Source organism: Sarcophilus harrisii, chromosome 3, assembly GCF_902635505.1.
Source record: "Sarcophilus harrisii chromosome 3, mSarHar1.11, whole genome shotgun sequence".
NCBI lineage: Eukaryota > Metazoa > Chordata > Mammalia > Dasyuromorphia > Dasyuridae > Sarcophilus > Sarcophilus harrisii.
Genome location: NC_045428.1, coordinates 52,092,321 through 52,106,839, shown reverse-complemented (window position 1 = coordinate 52,106,839; position 14,519 = coordinate 52,092,321). Strand labels below are relative to the sequence as shown.

The window sequence follows — 14,519 nt, the reverse complement described above, 5'->3', positions numbered from 1 at the left end:
ATTTAACTTATACTTTAACATATTTAACATGTATTGGTCAACTTGCCATCTGGGGGAAGGGGATAGGGGGAAGGAGGGGAAAAGTGGGAACAAAAGGTTTTGCAATCATCAATGCTGAAAAATTACCCATGCATATATCTTGTAAATAAAAAGCTATAATAAAAAAAGAAAGAAAGAAAGAAAGTGTTCAAGTCTGACGCTATGGAAGAGAATATTCATACATGAAGCACAAAAGTGAATGAATAACTACTCTGGTCCTTTCCAACTATAATATTCTATGATTCTATGTAAATCTAGAACAGAATGGGTTTTAATTATTTTATGTTTATTTTATTTAATTTCAAACAACTAATATAATAAGAAGCAATTTGGATTCAGGACCTTTGGAAATAATTTTATTCCTTCTCATGGCTGTCTTTTATTTTTTTTTAATGAGCCTTCAGATCATCTGTACGTTCATTGAAGAGTTTTCTTAGAGGAGATGGATCAGAATAAAAGCCATTTTCATGGAAATAACATTGCCGTGAACAATGCTATTGAGTTTTTCCTTTGGTTATTTCTTTAATTTTCATAGGTGAAGGGAAGTCCAGGCCACTGGGCTTTTACAAAAGATCAGACTAGCCAATGATGCTAAAAGCAGTAGGCCTTGTTATGTGCATTTTTTTTAACTCACACAAAAGAAAGCAGAAAGCTTCAGACAGGATAGCTAGAAGGCTCAAGGATAATCAAAGATAACTAAAGGAAAGCACAATCATAGCTATACTTAGGGAAGTCACTGAAACCTCAAGCATGATGATATGATGTAGAAGGAAAAGGAAGGGGATTAATCCTGAAAGAGAATGCCTTCAAGCTTTGGCCTTTCCAGGTTAAACCAAACAGATATAAAGGACTGAAAATCTGGGTTCTTTGTCCTTCATATATTAGGCACCTGAGCAGCTTGCACCTTATCTCCTAAACTGAAATGACCCATGGCAAGGAAAGAAGCAATGGTGGACATGTCTAGGGTGAACCATGAATCAGTTTGACCAGCCTCTACATTTTCCAAGGAGTCACTAAGTGCAAGTTTTACAGAAATACTGGATGAGCATAGGAAAAAAAAAAAAAAACTTCATAAGAAAATCCCATATCTCCTATCGAGGAGTGAGTTCTTTTTAGATAGGTCTATTTAAGTACAACAAATTGTTGCAGCAGAATTCTATGGTAGGCAGGAGAACAGCCTAGACCAAGTGTTTTTAACCATTTTTATGTTATGAATTCTAATCATGGTCTAGAAAACCTATGAATCAATCCCTTCTCAGAAAAAATATGCATACATTAAAATAAGTAAAGTTACAAAGGAATCCAATTATATTGAATTTTTTTTAAAAAACAAATTCACAGACCCTAAGTAAAGAACCCCAGACTTAGACATACATAGAATAAGAACTTAACACTTTTCTTTTATTTCTTTTAATTTTTATTTTTTACTTTTTCCAAAACTCAGCTCAAATACAGCTTCTCCATGAAGCTTTTCTTTTTTTTCTCAATAGTATCTTATTTTTCTAATTACATATAAAGATAGTTTTCAACATTCATTTTTGTAAGAGTTTGAGTTCCAAATTTTTTCTCCTTTCTTCCCTTATCTCCTCCCTTTCCCAAGATAGTAAGCAATCTGATATAAGCTATACATGTACAATCATTTAAACATATTTCCATATTTATCAAGTTGTTCCATGAAGCTTTTCAACTGAGATAAGTATTTTGCAAATACTGAAGCACTATGTTAAAGATAGCCATTGTTTTTATTGCTTCCTGATGTTCCCACATGCTAGCACCTTCCTTCCCAGACTACCATATCACATGCACGGACGAGAGATAAGAGATATTCTGCTTATCCCCATAAAATAGAATGAAAAGAAATGAGTAACAGTTGCAAAAGAAAAATCAGCATTTATGTAATGAAACTATTTTTAATAAGTTCCTTCCAGCTCTAAATCTATATTCTAACAAAGACCCATCCCCTAGTGGAATGGAGAGCTTTCAGTGATAATGGATTCCCCTTCACTATTGGGAGGGTGTCTTTAAACAAATGTTTAGAGCTAAAGAGACTGCAATGGGACCTAGTCCAATTCCCCATTTTACTTATGAGGAAACTAAGTCCCAGGGATGAAGTGACTTTCCCAGAGTATACAAGTAGTTACAGACCTCTAGAGATGGCATTTTTGAACACATCGGGGCTCTTTCCAAAACGCCACAAGACTGTAGAGGATATTTTTATTCTGATATGGGTTGGACCTCTGAAGTCTCTTTGAGTTCCAAAATTTTGTGATACTGTGACTTGGAAAAGTTTAGCCTCTTGAATCACTATTTTGGACTGCAGTGTGTATCCAATTAACTTTAACACAGGATCTCTCATGCACTCATTGAGTCTATAAATTCCCCACATGTCCCCACATCCACCACAGCTGGGACCTACCATATCCAAAGCCCTGGAAGTTTAATCTTGAGGGTCTTCATCCCATGGATAGAGCTATGTTTTCCTCAGCTCCCAATCTTCTCCTCACTTCAAATAACTTTATATCTATTTTGCATATGGTTAGATGTATAAGTTGTTTCCCCTAGTAAAATGTAAGCTCCTTGAGAGCAAGAATTATTTCAATTTTTATTTGAATTCCATGAGCCTAACAGTATTTGGTATATATTTGTAGTGCTTGTTGGTTTACTGATTTGTTTGTTTAATCTGAGGATAGAAGTTGAGGCACAGCCCTCAATGTCTCTTTGTCCATAATAATATGGTTGTCTCCATATATGGGAATTCCCAGAAGAACATTGTGTCTTAGAGGTAGAATATGCTTTCCTGCTGATGTACATGGAATCACCCTTATTGTGCAACTGGCTCCCAAGAGTAGGTGGGGAAATTGCCTCTTGAGATTTATCTCAAGTTAGTCATAGAAAAGAAGGACATAACAAGGACATATTGCCAAATGTGGGAAGGTTGGTAGATACCTCAAAGATAAGTATGGTAAATCAATCCCTCAAAAAAGTGACCTGTAACTATGGAATGTTTTGCCAGGACTTGGGGTCCAGAAAGAATTGGTAATTTTATTTAAGTTCTTTGCTCTGGTTAGAAGCAAAACTTCTGGATGACAAATACTTATAGTAAGGGAAGAAAAGCAGTTGTTAAAATCTCCTAACCATTATAGAGAATAGGAAGAAAGCTTTCCATATTGTCTATTAGAGGGGTATTATTCAGTGTGGTAGGGCTATCCATTGCAAGAAAGTAACCTTAGTCTAGTTCATGGATAATTCTCTGTGATGTTTATAGGATTGGATTATAATAGGGCAGGATCCCTGGGGCATCCTCCAATCATTCCATAAAAATTTCTAGGGAATTCCAGATGCTATGTGGGTCAAGGATCGTTGGCTCTAAGCCACAGGAATTCATGACTTTTAAAGTTCTAAATGTGTCTTGCAAGAGTGTTAGGTCCTTAGGGGTCCAAAGCAACTGTTATCGCCTCTTCATGGGCTCTGGTGAGCCCACTGAGGCATTCCAGGGAACACTGACAAATTCAACTACAAGCCATCTGTCTAAGGCATCAAATAATATTATTGCCTCCCAGCAGGAATAACACATTTAAGGGACTAGGCAAGCCCCCTGGATGGGGAATAATGAATGAGGGCACAATGCATGGGAAGAAATGGAAAAAGGGGTGCCCAATATGGAAAGAAAAGACATCCTCATCTGCCTACATCCAAGTTGGAAAAAAGAACAAGTTATCAATTGAAAAAAGTGGGTACTGGTGGCTCTGTTGAAATCCAAAAGCCAAGACATACAGGAAAATTGGGTGTTGGGTCAAGATTCAGGGCATAAAGGATCACAAAAGATTAGGAAATAAAAATAGAGCAACTCCCATTAGTGGACCATTTTCCTGACCCAATCTGTTTCACCAAAGCTACAGCCCTTTTATGGCATCTGCTTGGAATCCTTTGCCCTTCTTATTGCTGAATGCTAGTGCGGTCATGATAGGGATCTGCCAAACTTCCTTCTTCTTGAGATGATCCCAATGGAATTTGGGAATATAGATGACATATCTATAGTATGGATATTCTTTATACTAAGGTAGATTATGAACTCACTCCACTTTCTCTTGCCATCCCTGTCCATTTTTTCCCATAACATCGGAGGAAGGAGGCAGAGACAAAGAAAAATGACTAATTCTGCATCTAAAGAATGAAGGTTCCAATCCTACCCCCAGTGTTGATTACCTGTATAACCCTGAGAAAATCACTTAATGCCACTGGATCACAGTTTCCTCATCTGTAAATTCTGAAATCACTTCCAACTCCAGTTTTCCAAGTCTCTCATAAAGTGCACTCCCTTCACCTTAGTTTTTTTGGTTCTATAAATATTTCTTGAATATCAATAGACTCAAGTCATACATCTTTTTATTTGGTCAGCCTATCTCTTTTTTCCAGACATATGTCTTTAAATATGACTTTTATGCCATTTCTCACATGCAAGTTATTTTTGGTAATACATAGCGAGCTACCACCTTCAGAACAGAAATGGAGTGTCATTGGCCAAGAGGGAGCTTCCATTGAAATCAGGTATATGAAATTGGCCTCTCATCCCTAAAGAAGAGAAAATACTCAATGTACTTTGGCAGATATAAGGTAGCCTGGCCAGTAAAATAAGGAGTCATTCCAAATCTATCTCAAAAACACCACATTTTGTCAAGGAAAATGAGGTCCATACTTCAGACAGTCTGTGGAATGATACAGTCATCATTCATTGGCAATGAACACAGTACGTGCTAGTATGAAATTTATATTTAGCCTCAAGCAAAAACAAACTTCAATTCAGTCAAAACAAACACAAATCTCCAGTTTTCATATTAAGGGGTAGATAGAGGCAATGTTCCTTAAAATATTGCTGCTCCCTAGAACTACTTACATAAGTTAATTTAGAATTAAATTTAGTAAGAATTGGAGTAGTGTATAAGTTAAAAGTTGTTAATCCCACAATAGAGATATGATGATTACGTTGTGTGATTGTGTGGGAATAAGAAGGGGGTAATATGTATGTGTGTGTATGTGTTTCAGGGGGGCCAAGTGAATTAATCTCTAGACAAAATACTCCAGGTAAATAGAATCTAACTTGACATTTCCTCTGTCGCTGCTCTTCCTAGGGAGTCTTCTCAGGTCTTTTTCTGAATTTTAATTACATTTATACCCCACATGTTGATACTTAATCATATTTTATGTGTCATAGTTTTCTGTGCCAAACCAGTTTGTAGATTCCCTGAGGGCAAGTATTATATATTTGTGTATCTTTTGTAGATCCCATAGCACCAAGCAATTAAGTGATCAATAATTACATGTTGAATGATTGATAAAGTAGAAGACAGTGTGTGAAACTTTCAGCCCATAGAAAAATATTTTCCTTTTCAATTGTATATTTTTGGTCATATAACTTGCTATGCTAGGAAAAAGTTAGTCCAACTGTGGGCTGTGCTTAATCTTTAACAGTAAAAGACCGTAACCCATTAGTCTCCCTTGAAGACATATCAGGGTCTGACTCATAAGTGCTCAAAGGAGATATGGGGATTTAATATGTTCACGTATTTACCACTTTGATGCTTTCTTCTTAAATGGTTCCTCTACACTTCAATATCTGGATTTCCCATGTCTTAAACGACAGTGGAAACTCATATGATAGTAATTATATTTAGGTAGTCATTTCTAGTGGTGTTAATTAGTTTATGTTAAGCAGTTCATACGTTTGCCTAATGAAATCATTTAAAAGACGCAATGATATTGTTAAAAATAAGAGAAATAAACTGTTTACATTTTTCAAAGAATTTTCTTATTAGATTCTGACAACAACCATGTTAATTATATAAAGTAGACATTATGATATTTATTTAATAGATGGAGGAACTAAGGTAGTGTCTCAACCATAAGTAGTTACAAGTTAGTAAGAGTGAACAGGCTTGGCTCCCATAATTATTGCTCTTTCTGCTTTTACATGCCATCTAAAAACAGTTATTAAGTGCCTACTATGTGCTAGATTGTGCTAAGCATTGAATATAAATGATAATCCTTAAGAAAAAATTTAGCACACATTGTTGGTGGAACTGTGAGTGGATCCAATCATTCTGGAGAGCAATTTGGAACTATGCTCAAAAAGTTATCAAACTGTGCATACCCTTTGATCCAGCAGTGTTTCTACTGCTATTATATCCCAAAGAGATTTTAGAGAAGGGAAAGAGACCTGTATGTGCAAGAATGTTTGTGGCAGGTCTCTTTGTAGTGGCCAGAAACTGGAAACTGAATAGATGCCCATCAATTGGAAAATGGCTGAATAAATTATGGTATATGAATGTTATGGAATATTATTGTTCTGTAAGAAATGACCAACAGGATGATTGCAGAAAGGCCTGGAGAGACTTACACGAACTGATGCTAAGTGAAATGAGCAGGACCAGGAGATCATTATATACCTCAACAACAATACTATATGATGATCAATTCTGATGGACATGGCCCTCTTCAACAATGAGATATTTCAAACCAGTTCCAATTGTTCAGTGATGAAGAGAACCATCTACACCCAGAGAGAGAGAACTGTGTATGGTTCACAACATAGCGTTTTCACTCTTTCTGTTTTTGTTTGCTTGCATTTTATTTTGCTTCCTTTTACTGATTTGATTTTTTTGGGCACAATAATTATATAAATATGTATGCATATATTGGATTTAACATATATTTCTACCATGTTTAACATATATTTGACTACTAGCCATCTAGGGAGGGAGTGGGGGAAGGGGAGAAATTGGAACACAAGGTTTTTCAAGGGCTAATGTTGACTAATTGTCCACACATATGTTTTGAAAAATAAAAAAAGAAGAAATTTAGCATCAATATGACTGACCAATCTTGCCTTTTGGAAGCTGGCAGAAACACAAACACATCTTCAGGATCTAGACCAAACTTTAGGTCTACAGAGACATGATGACCATTTTCCTCCTATGGTGTGGCCAAGGTGTGGAGCCTAACATAAGCAGACTCACAAACACTGTCTGAAACCACATATAAAGATTGTTGACAAGTCCACCACTGGTCCATTGGCCTGAAAATAACTGTTGCAACACAGCTCCGTTAGACTGGACAGATTTGGATAAATGATGGCCAGAGCACATACAACTACATGGAATCCTGTGTTTTAGAAGATCCAAACCTGTCAACTGTTCAAAAAGGGAGTCGTGTGATATAGTCACTTCCCCTATGAAAGGTTGCAGTTCCTTATTTATAAAGGAGGAAGATGGGGTTAGAGTAGAGAATCTCTGAGGTTCTTTTTGAGAACTAAAATTATGGGATTTAAACTACAGATTGGTGAAATAAAATGTCCTCAAAGAAAATTTGTGAAAGGCTACTTCCACCTTCCCTGAAATTATCAATTACTCAATGAGTATCTATTAAGCACCATTTTTTATTGTTTTGTCATTTTGTCATGTCTGATTCCTTATGAGTTCATTTGGGGGTGGGGTTTGGAAAAAATCCTGAAGTAATTTGCCATTTCTTTCTGGAAAATGAGGCAACTGAGGCAAACAGGGTTAAGTGACTTGCCTGGAGTCAGACAGCCAGTAAATGTTTGAGGCTGGATTTAAACATGGGAAGATGAGTCTTCCTGACTTCAAGCCTGGCATTCTATTCACTGAGTCACCCACCTACTCCATTAAGCATTATTTCATCCAAGCCTTATTCAAATCCTGGAAAATAAGTACTATTATTATCCCCATTTTTCAACTGAGTAAACTGAGACAGACGAGATTAAAGTGATTTGCCCATATAACACAACGTCTGAGGCCCGATCTGAACTCAGGTTTTCCTAACTTCAGGCCCAGTGCTCTAACCAGTGTCCCACCTAGATATCTTGTTAACTCACACAATCAATAAGAATTTCCTTGGGATTTAAATCCAGATCTCCCAACTTGTGATCCAAATCTCCTTCAATTATAGAAAACTACACAATAGCAACAGACAAACCCACATAGCAAACAGTGATCAGACACAGCATTGACTGAGTCAAAGGCAAGTCTTCACACCGGACCACCATGCTGGATTTACAAATGCTGGCTGGTCATCATGGTTACTAGGAAGTTCCGTTGTGTAGGATAACCAGCATTAATGCTGACACTGTGGACTCTCAGACTTCAGCACATTCCACAAAGTCTTATTGGGCCCCTGCTCTCTGTTCAGTGAAAGGGCGACCCTCATTTAGGATGCTTCTTGGTCCCGGGACCTTTGGTGAGTCCATGTCACAGGCCACTTTCTGACTGCTATTTACAGAAGTTCAAGGATCTGCATTGGTGGCAAGGATTTCTTCACAGGAAGTTCTCTACATCAGTGAAATCACAGGTCCAGATCAAACCCAAAATCAAAATCAATGTGCTAAGGATAAAGGGGAGGGAACATAGAAGTTCCACAGTATAGATTTAGAGCATGAAGGGATCTTCCAGGGACCATAAGGAAACTGAGATTCAGAGAAAGGGGATTATACATTGTAGCTCACTTGAAGCCATCAGCAGTTTAGCCAAAATTCAAATATAAGCCTTTTGATTCCATAGCCAATGTATGGTCATCAGTGAACCAAATCATGCAGCATCAGAACTAGAAGGAAGCTTGGAGGTCACTTAGTCATGGATAAAAAAGGATTAAAATGATTTGCCCAAGATCAGTCAGAATTCGATTGGGCCTGCTGGTCTACCCTCTCAGTCTAGGAATGTTTCCATGACAACACAGCATCCTCTCTGGATTCTCTAGTAAGATAGAGCAATACTTCTCCTCTTGGAAACAACTGAAACAAGTCATCCTCGCCCCAGGCCAAAACAGTAAAATTGATCCTTACCTTTATACTCTGGGAGGCACACACACTCATAGCTGTTCACCAGATCCCTGCAAGTGGCCCCATTCTGGCAAGGGACGGAAAGGCATTCATTGTCTTCCTCTTCACAATAAAGGCCATGATAACCTGCAACAAAAAACAGAACATGTCATGAAACATTCCTATTTCAAAATTCAATTATTGGCCTCTAGGATTGACATGTTCAAATGGTCCTTAGATTTCACTTATAATTCTGATAATTTTCAGAAAAGGAAACTCAGGTCCAGGGAGGTAAAGTATGGATAGCAGACCTGGGGTTTAAAACCAGATCTTAAGGCTCCCGTTTTGTTCTCTTTAACTCCAAGTCTAGAAGACTAAATGAATTGTAGCAGTTCTTTGGGAAAGTGGGGTTGACTTTAAGAAGGGGAACGGAGTTGATTGGAGCTTGTTTGTTGTTTGGACAATGTCAAATGCTTTTCTACCTCAACTTCCCAGCTAAACTATGTCTGTAAAATTATCTGGATGCCTGGAAGAGTCTGAGGCTCACTGGAGGGGAAAGGAGAGTGTTTTTGATTATTTACAGACTTATGTATAACACCTTGAACTGTCCACTGGGTGACATAAAGTCTTCCCCAAAGTCAATTGTATTAGCTGGAGTGCTTGCATGATAGCTAAGGCACCTTTTCTTGTTCTATAGAGACCTACACCTAAAATAAATTCTTATGTTTCTGGGGGAAACCTAGAGTGGAGAACCAAAAAAAAAAAGAGTGACTTGTGATAATCATCTAAGATGAAATTTGTATGCAAAGCTTTAGCTCTAAATCATAGGCTACATACACACATCCATATAAAACCACACAATCTAAGAATTGGAAATGGCTTCAAAGGTGACCTTACTTATTTACTAAAGTGAGCTTACTAGACCATTAGTGCCCTGAGGGCAGAGGTTTTATTTTATCTTAACTTCTAGTATCTATTTTACACAATATTCTACATATAGTAGAATTTTAATAACATCTACTGGATGAATGAATAACAAATAAATGATAGAACTAGTAGTTTCTTTTGTGGATATGAAAATCATTATCTCTTACAAACCAATTAGAAAAATTATTATTCATTCTGACCTAAAATAAATATTCATATTAAAATGAATTTAATTAGGATGGGAAGAACTAGCAGTAGTTTCTCTTTTTTCAGCCAGTTAAAAGACTAATATGGCATTAATGTGTTTTAAAGTTAAAATCGGGGCAAGAGAGAGGAATGATGTCATCATATGACTACTTACCAAAACATTTACACTTTTAATGTAACTAGCCTCTGATAACGCAAGTTTAAAAAAAAAAGTGGTTGTTCTCGCTGGAGATTTAACTCCTTGGTTTCCAAATACTTCTAAATTATATATAGAAAAGATAAAATCCCCTAAACTTTCCAAAAGATACCCCATTTATTTTGATCTATGCAAATGTGTATGCTGCTGCCAATTTTGCAAAAACAAGCCCATTTTTGGGATGGGTTCTTCCCAGACAGGGAGAAATATGTGAAGCCATTCAAATAGTATTAATTTTGTTGGCTCTGGCTTTAGATAATCAGGATAAATAAATGCCTGTCCAAGTGGGAATGAGTTCTGTTCACTTTCTTTGCCTTTGTAACTCATCAAAGCCAAATCCTCAAAGCCCAAATGTCTGTCTCACAAGGCCCTTCTCATGGGTTCCATGATTTATTTATTCTGCTAATCACAGATGTGGGAATGATTTTATATTTGCCTTATCAGTAGACCTTCATCAAAAAGTGTAGATATTTTAGCTGGTTTGGATGAAACTTTTATTTTGTTTCTTTTTTTCTATTCTGTAATTGGACAGGGTCAAATGACCTACCCAAAGAAACATGGGTTGATCACGATGACAATGATGGTAATAATGGTGGTGAGGAAAACCAGTCCTTCTATGATATCTGAAGGCTTAAAAAGTCTTACCCATATCATTAAACCTCATTAACAGCCCTGTGAGGTAAGTGCTACATAGGGATTAAATCATACAGCAAAGGCCTATCACTTAGCACAAACACCTCTCATAAATTTATAGAAACACTTCCTCACACTGTAACCATATTAGTTGAAACATCTCCTTTCCAGTCTTATTATAAATTATACACTCACTCCATACAATGAAACAGTCAAAAGGCCCTTCTTATGTTCTTCATATGTAACATCCTATTTTCCACATTTGAAGTGGTTTTGTCCCATGCCTTAAAGCAGGGTTTCTTAAACTTTTTCCATTTATGATCTCTTCTCACCCAAGAAATATTTATGTGATAATATATATATATATATATATATATATATATATATATAATTTCATGACTTGCACATTCAGTTATGTGATTCTGCATGGGGTTGTGAACCACAGTTAAAGTTTTGTACTAAAGTACTTCCTTCCCACCTCCATTTTTCAGGGATCCACAGTTTTCTTCAAGGCTCTATTCAAACGCAAACTTCTCTCTGAAGCTTTTTCTGCTCATTGGTCTACCCTGACAATTAACTTGTATCTATTCTGTTTATATATTTCATTATATATACATGTCTCCCTTAGCTAAACTATAAGGATCTCAAAGACAATTTTCGCTTTTATATCCTCAGCACTTAGCAAATTGCCTGCTACATGATATGTATTAAATAAATGTTTGTTAATTATTGATTGATCTCTATTTGAAATTGATAAATTCTTTTCTTTAAAATGATCCTCTTCCCTCTTCCTTCACATTTGCCCTGAACTTGGGTTCAAGAGCCTTGAGTTCTGCTATTTAGCATTTTTGGGGACCCTGAACAAGCTACTTCTCTCCCAAGTCTCAGTCTCTTTATTGCCTACATACATTACAAGTATCTATACAATGTCATAACACCTAGAGTAAACACCCTAGGATTTTCAATGAACCTTCTGGGTTATATTCTTGGAAAAGAGCTGCAAAGGATGGATAGGTAAATAATAGGTTGAGATCTGTATCTTTGAAAGGAATACCTTCATGGATGAGATCACAGATTCAATGAAATGTCAAAGAAGTCAACTGATTTTAAACACTAAAAATAATTTATATATCAAAAAAGAACAAGAAATAGATCAAATGATCAATAAGCATTCACTAACTGCCAGACACTGTCCAGAGCCCCCAAAATGCAGTTTTTAGCCTTTTATACCTTAATAGCTTAAGGTATATTAGATATTAAAACTATTAAAGCTTAAAACTGTACTGACTTTGGGACATAGATAGACAGAATAAGAGAAACTAGAAATATATAATAGCTATCCAGATATAGACAAGATATTTATCCCAAGATAGACATCTACTCTCTATATCTGTAGATATAGATTTATATATATATATATATATATACATATGTATATGTGCACATCTCTAACCAAGATGAAGATTGAGATATGTACAAATAATGTATGTTATATAACACATATGTATAAATACAAATGAGTCTACATACTTCTTTGATAACACTCTTATGATCCATGAAACAAAGAATAATTTATGATCTGGCTATATATTGATGTTTCAATGGTCTAAGTCAAAAAAAAAAATCAATGGTCTTAGTCAAAATCAAGAAAAAAGTCTCCTGAAATCATCTCATTATTGTTTCATTTTTTTTTTCAAACAGAGCAAGGATCTTTTCCTCAATAGAATATGAAAAGCAAATGATGTTACAATCTATTTTTACAAACATGATCAAATTTCAAAATGAAATTTTTATTTCTTCATTAAAAATTAAGTTTGTGTTTTCTGATTTTCGTTTTGCAAATGTAATGTAGTGACATTAACATTCTACCTTACTGCTTTGTCATGATATGGATGTTACTCTGAGTTTTCAAAATCTAAGCCAGTCAAGTATAGCACCAAACTTCAAAAGGATTAAGAGCAGACCCAGTGGTATGCCATATATCTGTCAATGGAGGAGAACTCAGCAAAGCTATAGAAGTTCCTCCCCTCAAATTGACCAACAAATAAGGAATTTCTTTGGTAACAGCAATTCAGTTCCCAAGGCACAAAAAGGAATTTGCCCCAGTGGAGGGAGCAATCTCATTGATAAAATCATTAGTTTTTGCGGTATTCATATCATTACAGACTAGAATATATTTTCTGATCATTTTATAGAAGATGGCAAAAAAACCTGAATATTTATAAATAAATACAAAAAAGTGACTTCATAATAAACAGAAATTTGCTTTGAAAAAGATGGGCAGTTCACTTCCCTCTTTGCAAAGGTTAGAAAATTAATGTATTGCCTATTGTATCCACTGTCAGATAATCTTGATAAGTTAGTTGCTGAACTGCTTTTCTTCCCACTCCCCTTCTCAAAAATCTTTGTCAAAGGGAATGGTTTAATTGAAGGGGGTTTATATTTGGAAATTAAAAGATAGAAAAACAAAAAAAACAAATAAAATATTTTTTAATCATTTCATGCCTATGGATAATTAGTTTGCCTAAAAAGTTCATGGCAATAACTGAAAGTCTAAAAAAGTTCATCTGATCCTAATTTTAAAAAATATCACTCTTATTGAGTGTGATGCAGCAGAAGGAATTGAATTTGGAATCAGGTGTGTTGGAATGGAATTCTAGCTTAACTATTCATGACTCATGTAGGAGTGGGCAAGTCACTTCCAATTTTCTCATCTGTAAAAAGAAGGGGATCAAATTAGATAATTCACAAAACCATTGCTAGTTCTAAATCTCATAGCTCTAGATTTAATTATCATTTGACAAGTTTGTCTCTATTATTAGTTTGGTCCCTGTATCAATGAAATCATAAGTTCAATCCTTATCTGCATTCAATAAATGTTTATTATATGAAAGAAAATTACCTGGGCATATACCCTAATGAAAGGTGCTACATCTAACTGTGCCTTGGATAGAAAAGACATGGTACATGTTGGTTAAGATGATTTTAAATATGGTGTATCATGTGTTTTCTTCATATTTCTTTTAAATATGTTTATTACTGTTAAACTGTTAACTTACTATTACAGGTAAATTACTGTAAACTGTTAAACAGCAAAAATCCCCTTTTTCTTTTAGCTTCCATTAATAGGCAACCTCATCGACTGGGAAGGATGCTGGATTGGAAGGCAAAGGACTTGATTTATAATGATAGTTCTGATAAAATAAAATGATCATGATGATGATAATTTCTTATGAAATTAATAATAACATTCATATAACAATTTAAGATTTGCAAACTGCTTTACAAATAGGATTTCATTTGATCTCACAACAACTTTGGGAAGAAAAAGGCTTTTATTAACCCCAGTTTTTAAAGAAGGAAATTAAGGTAAGTCAGAGGTTAAGACCCAGGGTCACACAGCTAATAGCATCTGAGTTTGAACTTACATCTTCCAGACTCAAATCCAGGATGATCCATTCAACAAATTGCCTTCCATCTGCCCCAAAATTCTGTCCCTGGTGCTGTTCACCAGGGTGACTTAAGTGACTCGATGGAGGCATAAAAGGTATATTTATCAAATTTGTGTATGAGACAAAAGTGGGACAGACCAAATAGGTCCAAGTTGCCTTAGCAGGCTTGCACAAATAATGATGCTATGTTTGGCCACTGTTGGCCAATGGTGCTGCTTCCTTCCATGATAGGCAAACT

General features: G+C 35.7%; 1 protein-coding gene across 1 annotated transcript in view; it reads right to left on the bottom strand.

The window, feature by feature from the left end:
* The window catches only part of DNER (delta/notch like EGF repeat containing), a 326,206-nt gene that overhangs the window by 36,601 nt on the left and 275,086 nt on the right, over positions 1-14,519 (bottom strand). The window contains exon 9 of the mRNA XM_031957886.1: positions 8,891-9,013. Within this exon, the coding sequence (XP_031813746.1) occupies positions 8,891-9,013 (123 nt within the window). The remainder of the gene's footprint in view (positions 1-8,890; positions 9,014-14,519) is intronic.